The 19,947-nt window shown below is 46.7% G+C and overlaps 1 protein-coding gene and 1 long non-coding RNA gene across 3 annotated transcripts in view; one reads left to right on the top strand and one right to left on the bottom strand.

The window, feature by feature from the left end:
• Window positions 1-17,991, top strand: part of SOX5 (SRY-box transcription factor 5) — a 343,282-nt gene extending 325,291 nt beyond the window's left edge. For both annotated transcript variants that reach the window (XM_075855646.1, XM_075855645.1), the window contains 5 exons: window positions 1,814-1,986; window positions 10,814-10,922; window positions 11,262-11,435; window positions 12,365-12,581; window positions 13,920-17,991. In XM_075855646.1, coding sequence (XP_075711761.1) covers window positions 1,814-1,986; window positions 10,814-10,922; window positions 11,262-11,435; window positions 12,365-12,581; window positions 13,920-14,214 — 968 coding nt within the window. In that variant the 3' untranslated portion in view covers window positions 14,215-17,991. The remainder of the gene's footprint in view (window positions 1-1,813; window positions 1,987-10,813; window positions 10,923-11,261; window positions 11,436-12,364; window positions 12,582-13,919) is intronic.
• The window catches only part of LOC142748565 (uncharacterized), a 56,204-nt gene continuing 50,859 nt past the window's right edge, over window positions 14,603-19,947 (bottom strand). Inside the window, exon 3 of the long non-coding RNA XR_012882272.1 lies at window positions 14,603-15,092. This is a non-coding gene — a long non-coding RNA (uncharacterized LOC142748565). The remainder of the gene's footprint in view (window positions 15,093-19,947) is intronic.

Raw genomic sequence — 19,947 nt, 5'->3', positions numbered from 1 at the left:
GCTTCTTTATTATTCTGTGATTGCGGCGGGCTCCATGACTGGGTAATCTGTGTCGGGATGATGCCGCCCTGCGTGGGGTGTGCCGCCGGGAGCTGAGGAGTGGGCACTCGCAGCCCAAGGAGAGGGAAAGTTTAACTCAGTCAGTGACTAATGGAGTCTCCAGAGCGGAGGGATCTGAGGTCAGGACAATAATCATACCGGACCCCGGAGCGAAGAATGTCCCAAAAAGCAGAATATGGGGAGGGGTTAACTAGGCAGGTTCACCATGCAGGAGTCTGGGAGAGCTGGGTAGCTGGAACCCCCCCCCCCCCTTATGAGCTCCTCTTCAGAGTTGGCGGCTCTGTGACCAGGATTGTCAAATATGGACGACCCCTGTAATAATAATAAACATTGGAGAAAACTCACAAGGCGACAAAATGGAGCTAAATGGGTGAGGGGTGAAGGGTCAGCGGTGACAGGCGAGGGGTGAAGGGTCAGCGGTGACAGGCGAGGGGTGACGGGTCAACGGTGAGGGGCAAGATGTGACGGGTCAGCGGTGACAGGCGAGAGGTGACAGGTCAGCGGTGACAGGCGAGGGGTGACGAGTCAGCGGTGACAGGCGAGAGGTGACAGGTCAGCGGTGACAGGCGAGGGGTGACGGGTCAACGGTGACAGGCGAGAGGTGACGGGTCAGCGGTGACAGGCGAGGGGTGACAGGTCAGCGGTGACAGGCGAGGGGTGACGGGTCAACGGTGACAGCCGAGAGGTGACGGGTCAGCGGTGACAGGCGAGGGGTGACGAGTCAGCGGTGACAGGCGAGGGGTGACGGGTCAGCGGTGACAGGCGAGGGGTGACGGGTCAGCGGTGACAGGCGAGAGGTGACGGGTCAGCGGTGACAGGCGAGGGGTGACGAGTCAGCGGTGACAGGCGAGAGGTGACGGGTCAGCGGTGACAGGCGAGAGGTGACGGGTCAGCGGTGACAGGCGAGAGGTGACGGGTCAGCGGTGACAGGCTAGGGGTGACAGGTCAGCGGTGACAGGCTAGGGGTGACAGGTCAGCGGTGACAGGCGAGAGGTGACGGGTCAGCGGTGACAGGCTAGGGGTGACGGGTCAGCGGTGACAGGTCAGCGGTGACAGGCTAGGGGTGACAGGTCAGCGGTGACAGGCTAGGGGTGACGGGTCAGCGGTGACAGGCTAGGGGTGACGGGTCAGCGGTGACAGGCTAGGGGTGACAGGTCAGCGGTGACAGGCTAGCGGTGACAGGCGAGAGGTGACGGGTCAGCGGTGACAGGCGAGAGGTGACGGGTCAGCGGTGACAGGTTAGGGTTGACGGGTCAGCGGTGACAGGTCAGCGGTGACATTCTAGGGGTGACAGGTCAGCGGTGACAGGCGAGAGGTGACAGGCGAGAGGTGACAGGTCAGCGGTGACAGGTCAGCGGTGACAGGTCAGCGGTGACAGGCGAGAGGTGACAGGTCAGCGGTGACATGAGGGGTGACAGGTGAGAGGTGACGGGTCAGCGGTGACAGGTGAGAGGTGACGGGTCAGCGGTGACATGAGGGGTGAGGGGTGACGGGTGAGAGGTGACGGATGAGAACGGTCACATCTTCCTCTTTGACATTCTAGAGCTGGCCCTTTAAGAAGTCTGATAAGATACAAAGTATCAAGCGCTGTTATTATTGTTACTGTTGTGGGATCGGGAGATTGATCTTAGATCCCGGCAGAGAATATTTACGCCTGTTGCGTTGGTGGACGGTCGGACTGATCACGTGGGCGCCATCGTATATATAACGTGTCATCGCCGTTCTTCTATGTAACGCTTCTTCTCGTTTGCAGACATCCTCTCCTCCATCACCTCAACCGGTTACTTAAACGACCACGACGCTGTGACGAAGGCGATCCAGGAGGCGCGGCAGATGAAGGAGCAGCTGAGGCGGGAGCAGCAGGTCCTGGACGGGAAGGTTTCCATGGTCAACAGCCTCAGCCTGAACAACTGCAGGACGGAGAAGGTGAGAGGCCGCGCAATTCACGGAACGGGAAGCAGAATCCCCAGCGCTGCGCTAATTCCCCCTCCCCGGCTGCCACCGCGCATTACGCTTTTCTCTTTGCTGTGATTTCTGTGAAATATCTGGGTTGACTTGGAAATGAGAAAAGCCGAAGTGTTAGCGAGATCAGAGCGGGATCACGTCAGACTCCAGGAACTGCCGCGACTTGATACTCGGATGAGCCGCGGGGGGTTTAATCCATTATCATATGTCATGTCTCAGAAGGGTCGACGTGACCGCTCCACAGCGCTGATGACAAGTCCTGTTATCCCGCTAAATGCTGCCGGTGATTACAAGCTGACGAGCGCGCGGCTAATGAGCGGAGATCCGGCTGTCACATGACGTTACACGCGGCAGACACCGAAATGTTCTATAGACGAAAGACGGCGAATGTGAAGAGAGCCTGCCCCCTCCATGTGCTACTTCTCCCTGGTATCAGCCGTGTCAGGCTGGGGAGGATGACTGATAACAGAGAACAATAGATAGTATTCACCTGTCCTACAGTCATCCTCCCCCCCCAGCCTGACATGTCTGATAACAGAGAACAATAGATTGTATTCACCTGTCCTACAGTCATCCTCCCCCAGCCTGACATGTCTGATAACAGAGAACAATAGATTGTATTCTCCTGTCCTACAGTCATCCTCCCCGTGCCGGACATGTCTGATAACAGAGAACAATAGATTGTATTCACCTGTCCTACAGTCATCCTCCCCCCAGCCTGACATGTCTGATAACAGAGAACAATAGATTGTATTCACCTGTCCTACAGTCATCCTCCCCCAGCCTGACATGTCTGATAACAGAGAGTAATAGCTTGTATTCACCTGTCCTACAGTCATCCTCCACCAGCCTGACATGTCTGATAACCGAGAACAATATATTGTATTCTCCTGTCCTACAGTCATCCTCCCCGTGCCGGACATGTCTGATAACAGAGAACAATAGATTGTATTCACCTGTCCTACAGTCATCCTCCCCCCAGCCTGACATGTCTGATAACAGAGAACAATAGATTGTATTCACCTGTCCTACAGTCATCCTCCCCCAGCCTGACATGTCTGATAACAGAGAGTAATAGCTTGTATTCACCTGTCCTACAGTCATCCTCCCCCAGCCTGACATGTCTGATAACAGAGAACAATATATTGTATTCTCCTGTCCTACAGTCATCCTCCCCCAGCCGGACATGTCTGATAACAGAGAACAATAGATTGTATTCACCTGTCCTACAGTCATCCTCCCCCCAGCCTGACATGTCTGATAACAGAGAACAATAGATTGTATTCACCTGTCCTACAGTCATCCTCCCCCAGCCTGACATGTCTGATAACAGAGAGTAATAGCTTGTATTCACCTGTCCTACAGTCATCCTCCCCCAGCCTGACATGTCTGATAACAGAGAACAATAGACTGTATTCATCTGCCCTACAGTCATCCTCCCCCAGCCTGACATGTCTGATAACAGAGAACAATAGATTGTATCCACCTGTCCTACAGTCATCCTCCACCAGCCTGACATGTCTGATAACAGAGAATAATAGATTGTATTCACTTGTCCTGCAGTCATCCTCCCCCCAGCCTGACATGTCTGATAACAGAGAACAATAGATTGTATTCACCTGTCCTAGTCATCCTCCCCGAGCCTGACATGTCTGATAACAGAGAACAATAGATTGTATTCACCTGTCCTACAGTCATCCTCCCCCAGCCTGACATGTCTGATAACAGAGAACAATAGATTGTATTCACCTGTCCTACAGTCATCCTCCCCCAGCCTGGCATGTCTGATAACAGAGAACAATAGATTGTATTCACCTGTCCTACAGTCATCCTCCCCCCAGCCTGACATGTCTGATAACAGAGAACAATAGATTGTATTCACCTGTCCTACAGTCATCCTCCCCCAGCCTGACATGTCTGATAACAGAGAACAATAGATTGTAATCACCTGTCCTACAGTCATCCTCCCCCAGCCTGACATGTCCGATAACCGAGCAATAGATTGTATTCACCTGTCCTACAGTCATCCTCCCCCCAGCCTGACATGTCTGATAACAGAGAACAATAGATTGTATTCACCTGTCTTACAGTCATCCTCCCCCCAGCCTGACATGTCTGATAACAGAGAACAATAGATTGTATTTACCTGTCCTACAGTCACCCCCCCAGCCTGACATGTCTGATAACAGAGAACAATAGATTGTATTCACCTGTCCTACAGTCATCCTCGTCCAGCCTGACACGTCTGATAACAGAGAACATATAGATTGTATTCACCTGTCCTACGGTCATCCTCTCCCCATCCTGACATGTCTGATAACAGAGAACAATAGATTGTATTCACCTGTCCCACAGTCATCCTCCCCCAGCCTGACATATCTGATAACAGAGAACAATAGATTGTATTCACCTGTCCTACAGTCATCCTCCCCCAGCCTGACATGTCTGATAACAAAGAACAATAGATTGTATTCACCTGTCCTACAGTCATCCTCCCCCAGCCTGACATGTCTGATAACAGAGAACAATAGATTGTATTCTCCTGTCCTACAGTCATCCTCTCCCAGCCTGACATGTCCGATAACAGAGAACACTAGATTGTATTCACCTGTCCTACAGTCATCCTCTCCCAGCCTGACATGTCTGATAACAGAGAACAATAGATTGTATTCACCTGTCCTACAGTCATCCTCCCCCAGCCTGACATGTCTGATAACAGAGAACATTAGATTGTATTCACCTGTCCTACAGTCATCCTCCCCCAGCCTGACATGTCTGATAACAGAGAACAATAGATTGTATTCACCTGTCCTACAGTCATCCTCCCCCAGCCTGACATGTCCGATAACCGAGCAATAGATTGTATTCACCTGTCCTACAGTCATCCTCCCCCCAGCCTGACATGTCTGATAACAGAGAACAATAGATTGTATTCACCTGTCTTACAGTCATCCTCCCCCCAGCCTGACATGTCTGATAACAGAGAACAATAGATTGTATTCACCTGTCCTACAGTCACCCCCCCCAGCCTGACATGTCTGATAACAGAGAACAATAGATTGTATTCACCTGTCCTACAGTCATCCTCCTCCAGCCTGACACGTCTGATAACAGAGAACATATAGATTGTATTCACCTGTCCTACGGTCATCCTCTCCCCATCCTGACATGTCTGATAACAGAGAACAATAGATTGTATTCACCTGTCCCACAGTCATCCTCCCCCAGCCTGACATATCTGATAACAGAGAACAATAGATTGTATTCACCTGTCCTACAGTCATCCTCCCCCAGCCTGACATGTCTGATAACAAAGAACAATAGATTGTATTCACCTGTCCTACAGTCATCCTCCCCCAGCCTGACATGTCTGATAACAGAGAACAATAGATTGTATTCTCCTGTCCTATAGTCATCCTCTCCCAGCCTGACATGTCCGATAACAGAGAACAATAGATTGTATTCACCTGTCCTACAATCATCCTCCCCCAGCCTGACATGTCTGATAACAGAGAACAATAGACATGTCAGGCTGGGGGAGGATGACTGTAGGACAGGTGTATACAATCTATTGTTCTCTGTTATCAGATATGTCATGCTGGGGAGGGTGACTGTAGGACAGGTGAATACAATCTATTGTTCTCTGTTATCAGACATGTCAGGCTGGGGGAGGATGACTGTAGGACAGGTGACTACAATCTATTGTTCTCTGTTATCAGACATGTCAGGCTGGGAGAGGATGACTAGGACAGGTGAATACAATCTATTGTTCTCTGTTATCAGACATGTCAGGCTGGGAGAGGATGACTGTAGGACAGGAGAATACAATCTATTGTTCTCTGTTATCAGACATGTGAGGCTGGGGGAGGATGACTGTAGGACAGGTGACTACAATCTATTGTTCTCTGTTATCAGACATGTCAGGCTGGGAGAGGATGACTGTAGGACAGGAGAATACAATCTATTATTCTCTGTTATCAGACATGTCAGGCTGGGAGAGGATGACTGTTGGACAGGTGAATACAATCTATTGTTCTCTGTTATCAGACATGTCAGGCTGGGAGGAGGATGACTGTAGGACAGGTGAATACAATCTATTGTTCTCTGTTATCAGACATGTCAGGCTGGGAGAGGATGACTGTAGGACAGGAGAATACAATCTATTATTCTCTGTTATCAGACATGTCAGGCTGGGAGGAGGATGACTGTAGGACAGGTGAATACAATCTATTGTTCTCTGTTATCAGACATGTCAGGCTGGGAGAGGATGACTGTAGGACAGGTGAATACAATCTATTGTTCTCTGTTATCAGACATGTCAGGCTGGGGGAGAATGACTGTAGGACAGGTGAATACAATCTATTGTTCTCTGTTATCAGACATGTCACGCTGGGGAGAGGCTGACTGTAGGACAGGTGAATACAATCTATTGTTCTCTGTTGTCAGGCTGGGGGAGGATGACTGTAGGACAGGTGAATACAATCTATTGTTCTCTGTTATCAGACATGTCAGGCTGGGAGAGGATGACTGTAGGACAGGTGAATACAATCTATTGTTCTCTGTTATCAGCCACTTCAGGCTGTTTCTCATTTGAGTTTTGTACTTGTGATTTTGCGCCCCTCGTGGATCTGCTCCGGTTCGGGCTACAGATCTGATATTACTGCGCAGCTCTGATATCTCGCCCTGTATCATACAGCGGGTGACTACAGATCCCAGCATGCACTGCTCCGTTTCTGATCCATAGATCTCTCCGCCTGGATCGTGCTTCGGGCCTCGTAGATTCCCCCTTTACAGAACGGCTTCTTTTTCCTGAGCGCTTCATGATAAAGTTTTCCAGAAATGATCGTTACTTTAAAGCCGTTGATCCGGTTGCCGCAGTGTGAATGGCGATAACGCGCTCTGTCTATATAACGCTTTCATGTGCGGATAAACCGTCAGCTGAAGGATTGATGGCGAGCAGAAAGGAATTCATGTTCAGATATTTAAGCTTTCTTGAAGAGACGCTCGGAGCAGAGATTCCTCGGCTTTAACACTCCGCCAGATGCTAATGTAACGTGACTGCTCCTCGCCGGCGCCGCTAAATTGCTGTTATTTGTTAAGCGCATTGAGCGGAGGCTGCAGCGGCGCTTCATTCACCCGACAGCTGCACCTTTTCTTCTCTAATCTCCCATCACAGAAGCCTCTTCACCTCCGAGCCGCTCCCCGTATCCCCCGCGCGTTCAGCGCTCGCTGGGAATTGTCAAGTGACAACCGACCAAATGGCTTTAGACAGGAAGGGCTCATCTTGACTCCCCGGCGGTCGCGGAGCAGGTCCTGTGGTTGGACGCGGGAGCCCATTAATGGGTCTTGATGAGGAGCGCGGGTTACACATCAGCCCTTCTCTGTAATTGTGCGGGGGTCTCGTCCTCGGACGGGGGCTTTAATTATAATCATTCCGGGCCCCGCGTAATCTCCCTTAATACAGATCAGCTGTTCCCCCAGAAACCCAGAGCCGTAAACGAATGATCTCCTGCTGTGGAACTAAAACTCCCAGCATGTCCACCGACAGTGGTTGTAGTTTCACCACATCTGGAGCCACAGGTTGGGGGTCACTGTAATATCTGTCTCCGCTAATCCCTCCTGATCCCGGGCGGCCTCCACCGTGTTGGGGAGGGGCTTCCTTGTAAGAAACGGTCAATTAGGGGAGTTTTTGTCTGTGACTAATTTTCTAGACACAAAATTCCTTCTGCCATGGCCAAAATATCTTGGGAGAAGCTAAAAGTGGAATTTGTAAAACTGAGGAGGAAGAGCCAATCAGAGATGAGTAAGACCGATGTCGGGGTCAAGTTTCAGACACGATGCGCAATTTACCGTCTGCAGAGTCATAAAAAGCGATCGTCAGACCGCGAGATGCTGCATGTCCGTACATTATAATAGAATGGCGAGGTTAGCCGGAAATGTACAAACATATGTTAGTCGTATTATTATTATTACTCTGTGTTATTATTAGTATTATTATTTATTTATTATTATTATTATTTATTATTATTATTATTATTTATTATTATTATTATTATTATTATTTATTATTATTATTATTTATTATTATTATTATTGTATTGAAAACATTTTATCCAGTCAATGAAACATTATAAAGCCTTGTTCACACACAGTTTTTTTCCCCCAGGTTTTTGCTGCGGAAACCGTGGCACAACCCGCAACAAAAAACGTCCCAAATTGCCTCCTATTGATTTCAGTGGGAGGTGGAGGCGTTTTTTTCCCGTGAGCCAGAAAAACGCTCGCGGGAAAAAGAAGCGACATGCCCTATCCGGAGGCGTTTTCTGCCTCAAAAACCCCATTGAAATCAATGGGAGACGGAAATAAACGCATTTTTGGACGCGTTTGCCGCGATGTTTGACTCGTTTTTTTTACTTGTTTTTCTGCAAATAACGCTGGCGCTTTTCCCTTTGTCTGTTGAAGAAATAGGTAAAAAAAAAAGGTCTAATAATAATAATAATAATTAATAATAATAATAATATATAATAATAATAATTAATAAATAATAATAATAATAATAATAATAATAATAATATATAATAATAATAATTAATAAATAATAATAATAATATATAATAATAATAATAATGTAATAATAATAATAATAATTAATAAATAATAATAATAATATATAATAATAATAATTAATAAATAATAATGTAATAATAATAATGTAATAATAAAATCTTCAACATTTTCCCCGTTTCATTGTATTTTTTTCTTACGTATTTTAGTATTTTTTTATTTTGTTTCTAATTCTTTCATTTGTTGTTTATTTTGTATATTTATTATTGTTGAATTAAAAACATTTTATTCAGTTGGAATAATTAAAACAACAAATATCATTTTTATCATTTTATTTTTTTTTCTTACATATTTTAGTTTTAGTTCTTTTTGGTTTATAAATATAATTTGTATTTTGTGTTTTTTTTTCTTAAGTTTGTAATTTCTTTATATTATTTTTATGATTTTTTTTTGTTTTTTTTCTTGATTTTATTTTTCGATGATTTTTTGTTTTTTTCATCCTCCCGCCTCGTTGTACAGATTTCCCCTCCTCCGCTCCTCAATGTTGGGAAAACTGCTGCATTTCTGATCTAATTTTATCCGTCTCTGGGTTGGTGCCCGGGGGGGTCTCCATCTGCCTTGTGTTGCCCGGGACGGGCGTTGGCGCTCAGTCTTACCCGCTCGAGCTTGTTTAGTGTCCTGTGCTCCGGTCAGTAATTAGTCGCTGTTGCAGTGGAGTTTAGTGCCGCCCTTTGCCTGTATTTACAGCTGTGCGTTTTCTATGGCTACGAGCCGTATTTTCACAGATGGCCAGTAATCTACTTCTCTGTGCCGTCGCACTCCCTCGTTTGTCACCGTGCCATAACTTCCAGCTAATGAGAGCCCACGCATGGCAAAGACTTATTATGTGCGAGCGCCGAGGGGCTGAAAATGATTTAATTTTATTTTTCTAATGACAGAAAGGTAAAGATCTCGGCAGCGGCCCAGCAATAACTTCTGCTGACGAGTCTCCGCTTCTTACTTTCCAGAATAGAATGGAACTTCTCTCATGAAGGATTTCCATGTATTCCTGCAGGCGGGCGCGATGTGCAGCATCCATACATACAGATATATATATACTGCAGGACTGCGCTGGAGCGGGTGTAACGGAACTATATTCACTGATTGTATTCATATCCTCTCTGCCCAGTTCTGTTCCTTCAGTCTGCACTGTGTTTCACTTGTTTGAGCAGCAGTTTGTTCTCCAGAGCTGCCCTTCTTACAAGGCACAGGAAACCTAGGCAGCCATGTTGGCGGCTGTGGAAAGCTTTTTTTGGTCACCCGGTCACCAACTGCCTAGATGTCTACACAGATGTTTCACTCGACCTCCCTTTCTTTCTGTATCTGTTTTATCGGAACATCCACATGACGGCCCACATCAATCCTCGGATCTAGGAATGCAAACTCCTCTTTTAAATGATTCCATTCAGTTCAACGGAGGGCACAGCCCAGTAGAAGAAAACTGGAAATATACTCTAAAAATGTAACCTAATAACAGACGTGTTAATTGAGAGGGATCGGTGCCATTTGCCCTCTGTAGAATGGATAGAATACTGACCCCTGGTGGCCACGTATGGATACATGTGTGTGTGTGTCAGTGTGTTACCAGGACAGAAGTGGATACATATACGGCATATCCAGTCATTATGTGTGTGTGAGTATTAGTGTATGGTACTGGTCTGTTACTCGCGTGCCCCCTGGACGCCCCCGCACAGTCCTCGCACGCTCACATTTTAATGATCTTTTTGGATGCCGTGGGAGGATTATTGTCCTTCATCTTCTGAAGATTCCAGATATGGGGGGATTAACTCTCGTCATTTATTCATCTCCGCGTAATAAAGAGATCACTAATTAATCATTGAACATGGGCTCGTGTTTCATCCTCTCTGGTGGTCTCTCTGCTGCCGAGCTTTTATAATCGAGACCTGGGAAGGGAGCGGCGGCGGCGGCGGAGCCAACGCTTACAATATGTTCCCTTTCACTTTCCCGGTGACTTTTGTCTTAGAGGACCACGTCCGTGGGGAACGGAGACGCTGGCGGCCATCTTTATCAAAGCTCTGAGCGCACTGACCGTATATGTCGCCGTATAGAGGACGCTGCGATTTTGCGCTTTTATCCTCCGTGATGGAACTTGTCGCTGATGTCATGATAACGCGTGTAGATATTTTACGAATTATTCTAATTACCTGCGGTTTGTTCTCTCCTGCAGGATAAAGCCTCATTAGATTGTCTGTCGCAGCAGCTGGCGGTGAGGCAGAGCGATGACGGGAAGCACAATCACACCATGATGGACTTCAACCTGAGCGGAGACTCTGACGGTAATTGTGCGCTCACCGGTGTCATAGTGATCGTCGCTTACAGCCGGCTTGTTATTCATCTCACACTCATTGCATAAGTATACACACCCGTCCTCACTCATTGCATAAGTTTACACACCCGTCCTCTCACTCATTGCATAAGTATACACATTCACCATCTCACTTGCTCTATAAGTATACACGCCTCACATTTCACTCATTGTATAAGTATAAACATCCACCATCGCACACTCGCTCTATAAGTATACACGCCCGGCATCTGACAATCCTCAGGCTGCGGCACACGTGTGTACATTATAGGACGGGCCGCTTCTCATATCTCATTGTTATTTCCTGCAGGAAGTGCTGGAGTGTCAGAATCCAGGATATACCGGGAGTCCCGAGGACGTGGAAGCAGCGAGCCGCATATCAAGCGGCCAATGAACGCCTTCATGGTCTGGGCAAAAGACGAGCGGAGGAAAATCCTTCAGGCCTTCCCCGATATGCACAACTCAAACATCAGCAAGATATTAGGTAGAGACCCCCCCCCCCCCCGCATCAATCTGTTACATTGTAACGCTGCATAATCAGCCGCACGTGGCGCCGCCAGCGCTAATGCGTCCGTTATCCACACGTCCGGCCGGCCTCTCTCCCTGATACGGTGTAGACGTCTCTGTACAGAATAGACAATTGAGCCGTCCGGACATTCGTGGCGTCTCTCACGAGCGCCGCTGACGTTTTCCAGGGTTTGAGGATCTGCTCTTAATCAGTCGTCCCCTGAAATTGTTAACAGAAGGAGCTGCCTCTGAGTGTTTGGCCGGCGATCAGGAGCAGCGCGCGCACAGCTTTCTTTCATTACTCGTACAGTAGTCGCAGACAATGTGCAAATTCATTGCAGATCACGTAAAAAAAAACATCCCCCCTCTAAAAAAAGAAACAATGTAACAAGTGCAAAGAACAGAATGGAAACAAAGTGTCTGAGACAAAACACGATTCCCCGCGCAGAAACGCCACCGCTTCTTCCCCCGCCGCCGCTTCTTCCCCCGCCGCCGCTGCTTCCCCCCGCCGCCGCTTCTTCCCCCGCCGCCGCTTCTTCCCCCTGCCGCCGCTTCTGCCCTCGCCACCTCTTCTTCCCCCCGCCGCTGCTTCTTCCCCCCGCCGCCGCATTTTCCCCTCCCGCCGCCTCTTCTACCCCACCGCCTCTTCTTCCCCCGCGGCCGCTTCTTCCCCCGGCCGTCGCTTCTTCCCCCGGCCGCCACTTCTTTTATCACAATCGACGTTCCAACAAACTATTATTATTATTTTTTTTTTATTATTATTTTTCCTCCCAAACGTGGGTTTCTGGAGCGTCCAGCCCAGCAGGCAGCCACGTGGCCCCTGATAGGATGATGGGAGTCCTGGTGCCCCCGTCATGTCCGCCTTGTATGTGCGCAGAGCAGTAACGTCGTGTTTCCGTGTTCCAGGATCTCGCTGGAAAGCCATGACGAACCTGGAGAAGCAGCCGTACTACGAGGAGCAGGCGCGGCTCAGCAAACAGCACCTGGAGAAGTACCCGGACTACAAGTACAAGCCGCGGCCCAAGCGCACCTGCCTGGTGGACGGGAAAAAACTGCGGATCGGGGAATATAAGGCGATCATGAGGAGCAGGCGACAGGAAATGAGACAGTATTTCAATGTTGGGTAAGAGCTCTCTCCTTCACTCTCTCTCCCTCTTCCCCTCTCTGTCTCTCTCTCTCTTCCTCTCTCTCTCTCTTCCTCTCTCTCTCTCGCCCCTCTCTCCCTCCTCCCTCTCTCTCTATCTCTCTCTCCCTCTTCCCCTCTCTCTCTCTCCCTCTTCCCCTCTCTCTCTCTCTCACTCTTCCCCTCTCTCTCTCTCTCTCTCTCACTCTTCCCCTCTCTCTCTCTCTCTCTCACTCTTCCCCTCTCTCTCTCTCTCTCTCTCTCACTCTTCCCCTCTCTCTATCTCACCCTCTTCTCCTCTCTCTATCTCACCCTCTTCCCCTCTCTCTCTCTCCCTCCTCCCCTCCCTATCTATCTCCCTCTTTCTCTGTCTCTATCTCCCTCTCTCTATCTCCCTCTCTCTATCTCCCTCTCTCTATCTCCCTCTCTCTATCTCCCTCTCTCTATCTCCCTCTCTCTATCTCCCTCTCTCTATCTCTTTCTCTCTCTCTTTTTCCCTTCCTCTCTTTTTCCCTTCCTCTCTTTTTCCCTTCCTCTCTTTTTCCCTTCCTCTCTTTCTCTCACTTTATTTTACTCTCTCTCGCTCTTTCTTTCTCTCTCTCTCTCTCTTTCTCTCTCTCTCTCTCTTTCTCTCTCTCTCTCTTTCTCTCTCTCTCTCTTTCTCTCTCTCTCTCTCTTTCTCTCTCTCTTTCTCTCTCTCTTTCTCTCTCTCTTTCTCTCTCTCTTTCTCTCTCTCTTTCTCTCTCTCTGTCTCTCCCTCCCTCTCTTTCTCTCCCTCCCTCCCTCTCTGTCTCTCCCTCCCTCTCTTTCTCTCCCTCCCTCCCTCTCTGTCTCTCCCTCCCTCTCTGTCCCTCCCTCTCTGTCTCTCTCTCTATTTCTCTCTATTTCTCTCTCTTCCTCTCTCTTTCTCTCTCTCTCTTCCTCTCTCTCTTCCTCTCTCTTTCTCTCTCTCTCTCTTTCTCTCCCTCTCTTTCTCTCTCTCTCTCTCTTCCCCTCTCTCTTCCTCTCTCTCTTCCTCTCTCTCTTCCTCTCTCTCTTCCTCTCTCTCTTCCTCTCTCTCTTCCTCTCTCTTTCTCTCTCTCTCTTTCTCTCTCTCTTCCTCTCTCTCTTCCTCTCTCTTTCTCTCTCTCTCTCTTTCTCTCTCTCTTCCTCTCTCTCTTCCTCTCTCTTTCTCTCTCTCTCTCTTTCTCTCTCTCTTCCTCTCTCTCTTCCTCTCTCTCTTCCTCTCTCTCTTCCTCTCTCTCTTCCTCTCTCTTTCTCTCTCTCTCTCGCGCTCTCGGAGTAATATTATGTGTTTTTTGTCATTATATTTATATTATTTCCCTTCTAATTTTGCAGCCAACAAGCCCAGATGCCGATCACCACGACGGGCGTTGTTTACCCCGGAGCCATAGCTATGGCGGGCATGCCATCCCCCCACTTACCCTCTGAACATTCGAGCGTCTCGAGCAGCCCGGAGCCAGGCATGCAAGTCATCCAAAGCACTTACAGCTTAAAAGTAGACGAGCCGCATCTGAAGGAGGTGGCGCCGAATGACGAGATCAACGGTGAAATATACGACGAGTACGACGAGGAGGACGACCCAGACGTGGATTACGACAGTGAACATCACAGCGCGGAGCAGGCCAACTGACACGGGGGAGAGCGGGAACTTATGCGGACTTCTTAAAGCCCAACTCGCCCGTATCCGTGGCACGCCGGCGCCCGCATACACTGACTGTTACTTCAAACTGTTGTTGAACACGAGCCGCGACATCGACCGACAAACGTTCCAACCAAATGGGTTGAAATGGAGAAAAATAACTGACAACGACATTTCCACCAGAAGAATGGGATAAGCTATGGGTGAAATCCATGCCAGTAAACCCGCTGCTCCGCACTGACGTCTTACCCTCCAAACTTTTTTTTTTATTTTTTTTTTCATATTTAAAAAAATGAAAAAACTTTATGGCTGTTTTGTTCGAAAATGTTCTAGAAATTCTCACTCAGGTACACAAGTGCCAACAAGTGGCTTGTGAATGTGTTTTGTCGTTTTGTGCTAAAGTTTAAAGAGGAATACGAATTTTATTTTTTTTATTTTTTTGGTAATGCTCCCGGCTGACTCCGCCCCCTTATTTCTCAGTGTTGTGGGCGGATCCTAAGGACCCGCCGTGTGTGGACGCCCGACCTCCTCCATCCCCAATATTCACCTGTTGCGGATCATGTTTTTTAGCAAGTGCCAAATTTATGCTGAATATTCTCCTGTTTCGGTCGGTCCTCGGTTGGGACGGCGTTTTATGTTCCTCGTAACGGAACTGACAATTGAGCGGCCGCCGGTGAGCGTCCATGTTGTTTTTATTATCCTGTTATAACCGTAGTCGCAGTTCTCAGGTGACGGTGAGACATTTCCTGACTTGTATTCCGTGCGAGCGTGTTCGGAGTCTGATGGCGTTTGTATCGCGGATCGGATCCCGTTTCCTGTTCGTCCTCAGACTGTAAGAAGCCTTTAATGAATATTTGCACTTCAAATATCTAGAGAAGAAAATGGAAAAAAAAAATTAGATTTTGGGAAAAATAGCAAGTTTATAAATTGTAAAAACTTTTTATAGAATTATATTCGCTCTTAAAATTTGTTTGATTCGGCCGCGCTCTTATTTTATTAATTTTTTTCCCCAATTTGTCCGGTTTTTAAAAAGAACGCTGGACATTGCCGGACAGTGCGACCTCCGAGGCCTCGTGAAGAGAGGAAAAAGTAACATTTTGGGATTTTTTTGTAATTTTTTTTTGCATCGCAACAAACAGACCAATAACAATTCTCTAAACACTACAAGTTCGTCAAGATGATAAGTAGAAAATGATTAATAAATCCGCAGCCCCCCCTGCCCCACCCCCAGCCCCCCCCCCCCCCGTGTATGCTACTCGGGTGACAACTTTTTGAATGCCTTGTCTTGAATTTCTGAAACTTTTTGGATTCTCCTGAATTGGAGCCGTTCCCTATTCTCGACGTAAATTCCAACACAAAGGGGGAAATGTCGCCATCACTCGGATTCAGCAGAAAGTGACGTCACGTCTTGTACGGAGTTTGTTTAGCGAGTTCCGATCGCACCTCCTCATGTTCCCCCCTCGTCCCACCCAAGTTTTCTTGGACACAATTTATAGACTGACCTCTTTAAAATTAGGGAAATTGCATAAATGGCTTAAACATTTCGATATTTTGCCTGCTGGAAAAATAAAAAAATATAAAAAATATGTATAAAATGTTTTAAAAAAATTATAATGGAGTAGACGAGCCCCCCCTGGACGGCGGTGGCGAGTCCAACCCCTCTAATAATTTATAGATTGTTCTGCTTCTTTTTAGACCGATCATCCGTTTCCTGACATGGCGGCTTGTTCTGGCGCCGCTTCTCGGAGAAGCTCCGTGTATTGTGCTTGTCGCTTTTATATCTTTTCTGTTTGTACTCGGAGGATTCTATTTTTCAGTAACGTGATAAGGGTTAATAATAATGATGATGATGATGATGATGATGATGATGATGACGATGACGATGATGATGATGGTATTGATGATATTGATGACGATGATGATGACGATGATGATGATGATGACGATGTTACTGGTTGGCTCTTCCCAGATTAGTAAATTATCTATAATTTATTTTATTCCTTGTTCATTTTGACTTCTTTTATTTTGTCCTCATTTGTCGGTGCAGAAAAAACCTTTCTAGATATAAAAAAAAAAATCTATTTTATCGCTTTTTATCCCATCTAAAAACTCCCATGAACCATTTCCGGCAATGTTGGATTTTTTTCGCCTCTGATTCGCCCCTCGCGGCCGCCGCGGCCACCGACAATCTTCCGCTCGCTCTACAAGACGACGTTTGTGTTTTTCTTGTTTATTCATGTGCAGAATGTGAAGGAAAAAAAGTTGCTTTTTTTTTTTTGTTTTGTTTTTTTTTAAGTCCCCGATTTCTCTGAAGAGCCCGGGGTCTGAGACTCGCGAGTCCGGCTCGTGCTTTAATTGCCGTCATGTTAAACGTGCTCTGTATGGATACGGGACTCCGGGCTACAAAAACACTTTGTCTAAGCTCCAGGTAGTTGCCACCGAGGCGGCCTCCGGAGGGGCCAAACCAAACACGCAGCCGCGGCCCCTTCTCTATGGGGCTACAGATCACGTCTTGGCCATTCCCTGTGATCCCTGTTTTTTTTGGCCTCGTTTTACAATTTCTTGCCAAAAGTAAATTTTGTTAAGAAACTTTGCCAGTGAGACTGGCACATAAACGGGCGCCAACCCCGAGCGTTGATTTTCCACTCGCCTCTTTTTCTCTTGAAAAGTCAACATTGACCTGACGGTCCGCAAGAAGTGTCTGTAACCCCTCCCCCCCCCCCCCACCCCCCCGCACCGGCCCAGGGGGATATTCTATAGAAGCGGAGGAATCTGAAACCTCCTTCAATGGAACAATTCTGCGTCCGCGGCTCCTCAACCCGTCACAATGTATCAATAAGACAACAACTTCTGGACTCGTCACGTTGTTTTTCTGAAATGTAACAGAAGTTCTTCTTTTTTCCAGTTCCTGACGCGGCTTCTCCGCGATGATCGTTCTAGTATTTTGTGGCGGGAGTTTAGTTTTATTTTTCTCAGGCAGAACATTTCTAAAAGTGGAGACGGAAAATATCCCCTCTGAATAAGAAGTTTCTAAACCCCCATTAGTATCGCGGTAAATTCACGAAACCATGAATAGAATGCGGCGGATCCGCTCCGTGCCGCGAGTGACGTCATCTCCAGTGTTGGGGCCTCGGTGACGACCACAATGAGTTAATTGGAACAATGTTTAATGCGTTTAGTCCAAATTAATTCAAAATGTATCAAATCCTCCCGTTCTCAAAAGTGGCGGCGCAAATAACGACCTCGAGTCCGCAAAGGATGGACTTGTTGTTTTGTTTGTTTTTGTCTTTTTTAAAACAAAATGTCTATTCAGAGTAATAAAGTTTTAAGCAAAGTCTAAAAATGACGAAAAAAATCCAACATTCCGCAACAAAGTCTCGTCATTCCCGTCGGGACGGAGAGGAATTGGACGTTTTGTATCATTTACCTCAGAGTGACTTTTTAGGGGCCTGTTCTGAAAATGCTGAATTTTTTTATTTTTATGTCTCTTGAAAATTTTATGTTAAAAAAAATAATAATAATTCTGTGCATTTGTTTTACTTCTATTTTTACACCTGAATTCTCATGATTTAATTTACTCTTTTTTTTCTATTAGAATTGGGGACTTTGTATCTTGTCTCTCTCTCTATATCTGTATTGGAAGCCCCCCGTTCTCTGCCCCCCGTTCTCTGCCCCCCGTTCTCTGCCCCCCGTCCTCTGCCCCCTGTCCTCTGCCCCCCGTTCTCTGCCCCCCGTTCTCTGCCCCCCGTTCTCTGCCCCCCGTCCTCTGCCCCCGTCCTCTGCCCCCGTCCTCTGCCCCCGTTCTCTGCCCTCCGTTCTCTGCCCCCCGTCCTCTGCCCCCCGTCCTCTGCCCCCCGTCCTCTGCCCTCCGTTCTCTGCCCCCCGTTCTCTGCCCCCCCCCCGTTCTCTGCCCCCGTTCTCTGCCCCCCGTTCTCTGCCCCCGTTCTCTGCCCCCCGTTCTCTGCCCCCCGTCCTCTGCCCCCCGTCCTCTGCCCCCCGTTCTCTGCCCTCCGTTCTCTGCCCCCCGTTCTCTGCCCTCCGTTCTCTGCCCCCCCCGTTCTCTGCCCCCCGTTCTCTGCCCCCCGTTCTCTGCCCTCCGTTCTCTGCCCCCCCCCGTTCTCTGCCCCCCGTTCTCTGCCCCCCGTTCTCTGCCCTCCGTTCTCTGCCCCCCCCGTTCTCTGCCCCCCGTTCTCTGCCCCCCGTTCTCTGCCCCCGTTCTCTGCCCCCGTTCTCTGCCCCCCGTGAGATTATATATGAACACACGGAATAACGCGCTGAGTAATGTTTCGGGTTTCGGACATTTGATACAAATGTAATCGCATCTGAGAAAAAAAAAAACGTGAAACGGTACAGATTTAATGAAGCGGCTGCCGCTATAAATACTACAAAAACCTGAAACAAATGCCCCCCCCGCCCCCCCTCCCTGAACTTCATTTGTATCTGATGATCCGGATGTTCCATTTCACATTCTTATTTATGTCTCCGTTTTATTTTCATATATTTTTTTTTGCAGATTTATTTGGTTCTGACATTTGGAATAAAATCTTTGTATTTATGTTCGGGAGAAATAATAATAATATTAATGTACTTTTTGTGTTTGCATTTTGGTTGCTGGCGGAATAGTTTAAACCCATTAGTTCACTGAAAAAAAAATAATTCTTTTGGGTGTAGACGAGAAAAATGACAATCAACGCCTGGAGCCGAAAGCAAAGCGCGAATTACCATCTCACTTGAAATTTACTAAGAAACGCGTCTGTAAATATAACATAGAGTAATAGATTTCTATTTTGTTCATAACACAGTGTAATATAAGTTGTATATTTTTCATGTCTTTTGTGTTGATCCGTCATTGCCACAATAATGGAAAAAAAAGAGAGGATTTATTGTAGTCTTAAAAAAAATGTGCGTTTCAGACGTCCCGGTTTCTGCGTTTCCCTTTTTCAGTATTACCGCCCTGCGAGGCACCAATAAAACGACACATGTGTTCATAGCTTTACCGCGTGCGCCTCTTTTATTTCACGCTCCTGGAAAAGTGTCCGACGCACGAGAATATAAGACAATGAAGTCTTTCTAACTGCGGAGAATGCGGACGTCACATCTCAGGCGCTGCCAAGTGATGGTTCTGGTTATAAACTGTTCAATTCAGCAATTATTTGTTACATTCATTTCATCAATTACATATTTTTACAATAATTTCATAAATTATTTTTTACATTACTGTAAAAAATAAATAATTGATGAAATTATTGTAAAAAATATGCATTTATGAAATTATTGTAAAAAAATATGTAATTTATGAAATTATTGTAAAAAATAAATACTTTAGGAAATTAATGTAAAAAATAAATAATTGATGAAATTAATTTCCTAAATTATTTTTTACATTAATTTCATAAATTACATATTTTTTACAATAATTTCAAAACTTTTTATTTAAAAAAAATCCCCGAAAAATGTCATGCATCTTAATGTCTTTATTTCTTTATATTATTTTATTTTGATATTGTGACCCGGATGTTCTAACCTTAGAACGCTTCTCTGTGTTCGTTAATCTCCTTCAGGCCGTTCTGGATTTCTTAATGAGTCGGGTTATTATTTTTAGTGTTTCATTTTATTACAATATAAATTATTTACTTCATTTAAAATATAAATACATTTAAGAATATGCAAATTTAAGGGATGGCTCCGCCTCCGCCTCAAACTGATTCAAAACAATTTGTGAAT

Source organism: Rhinoderma darwinii, chromosome 3 (assembly GCF_050947455.1).
Source record: "Rhinoderma darwinii isolate aRhiDar2 chromosome 3, aRhiDar2.hap1, whole genome shotgun sequence".
In the NCBI taxonomy this organism is placed as follows: domain Eukaryota; kingdom Metazoa; phylum Chordata; class Amphibia; order Anura; family Rhinodermatidae; genus Rhinoderma; species Rhinoderma darwinii.
This window is presented reverse-complemented; position numbering and strand designations above follow the sequence as displayed.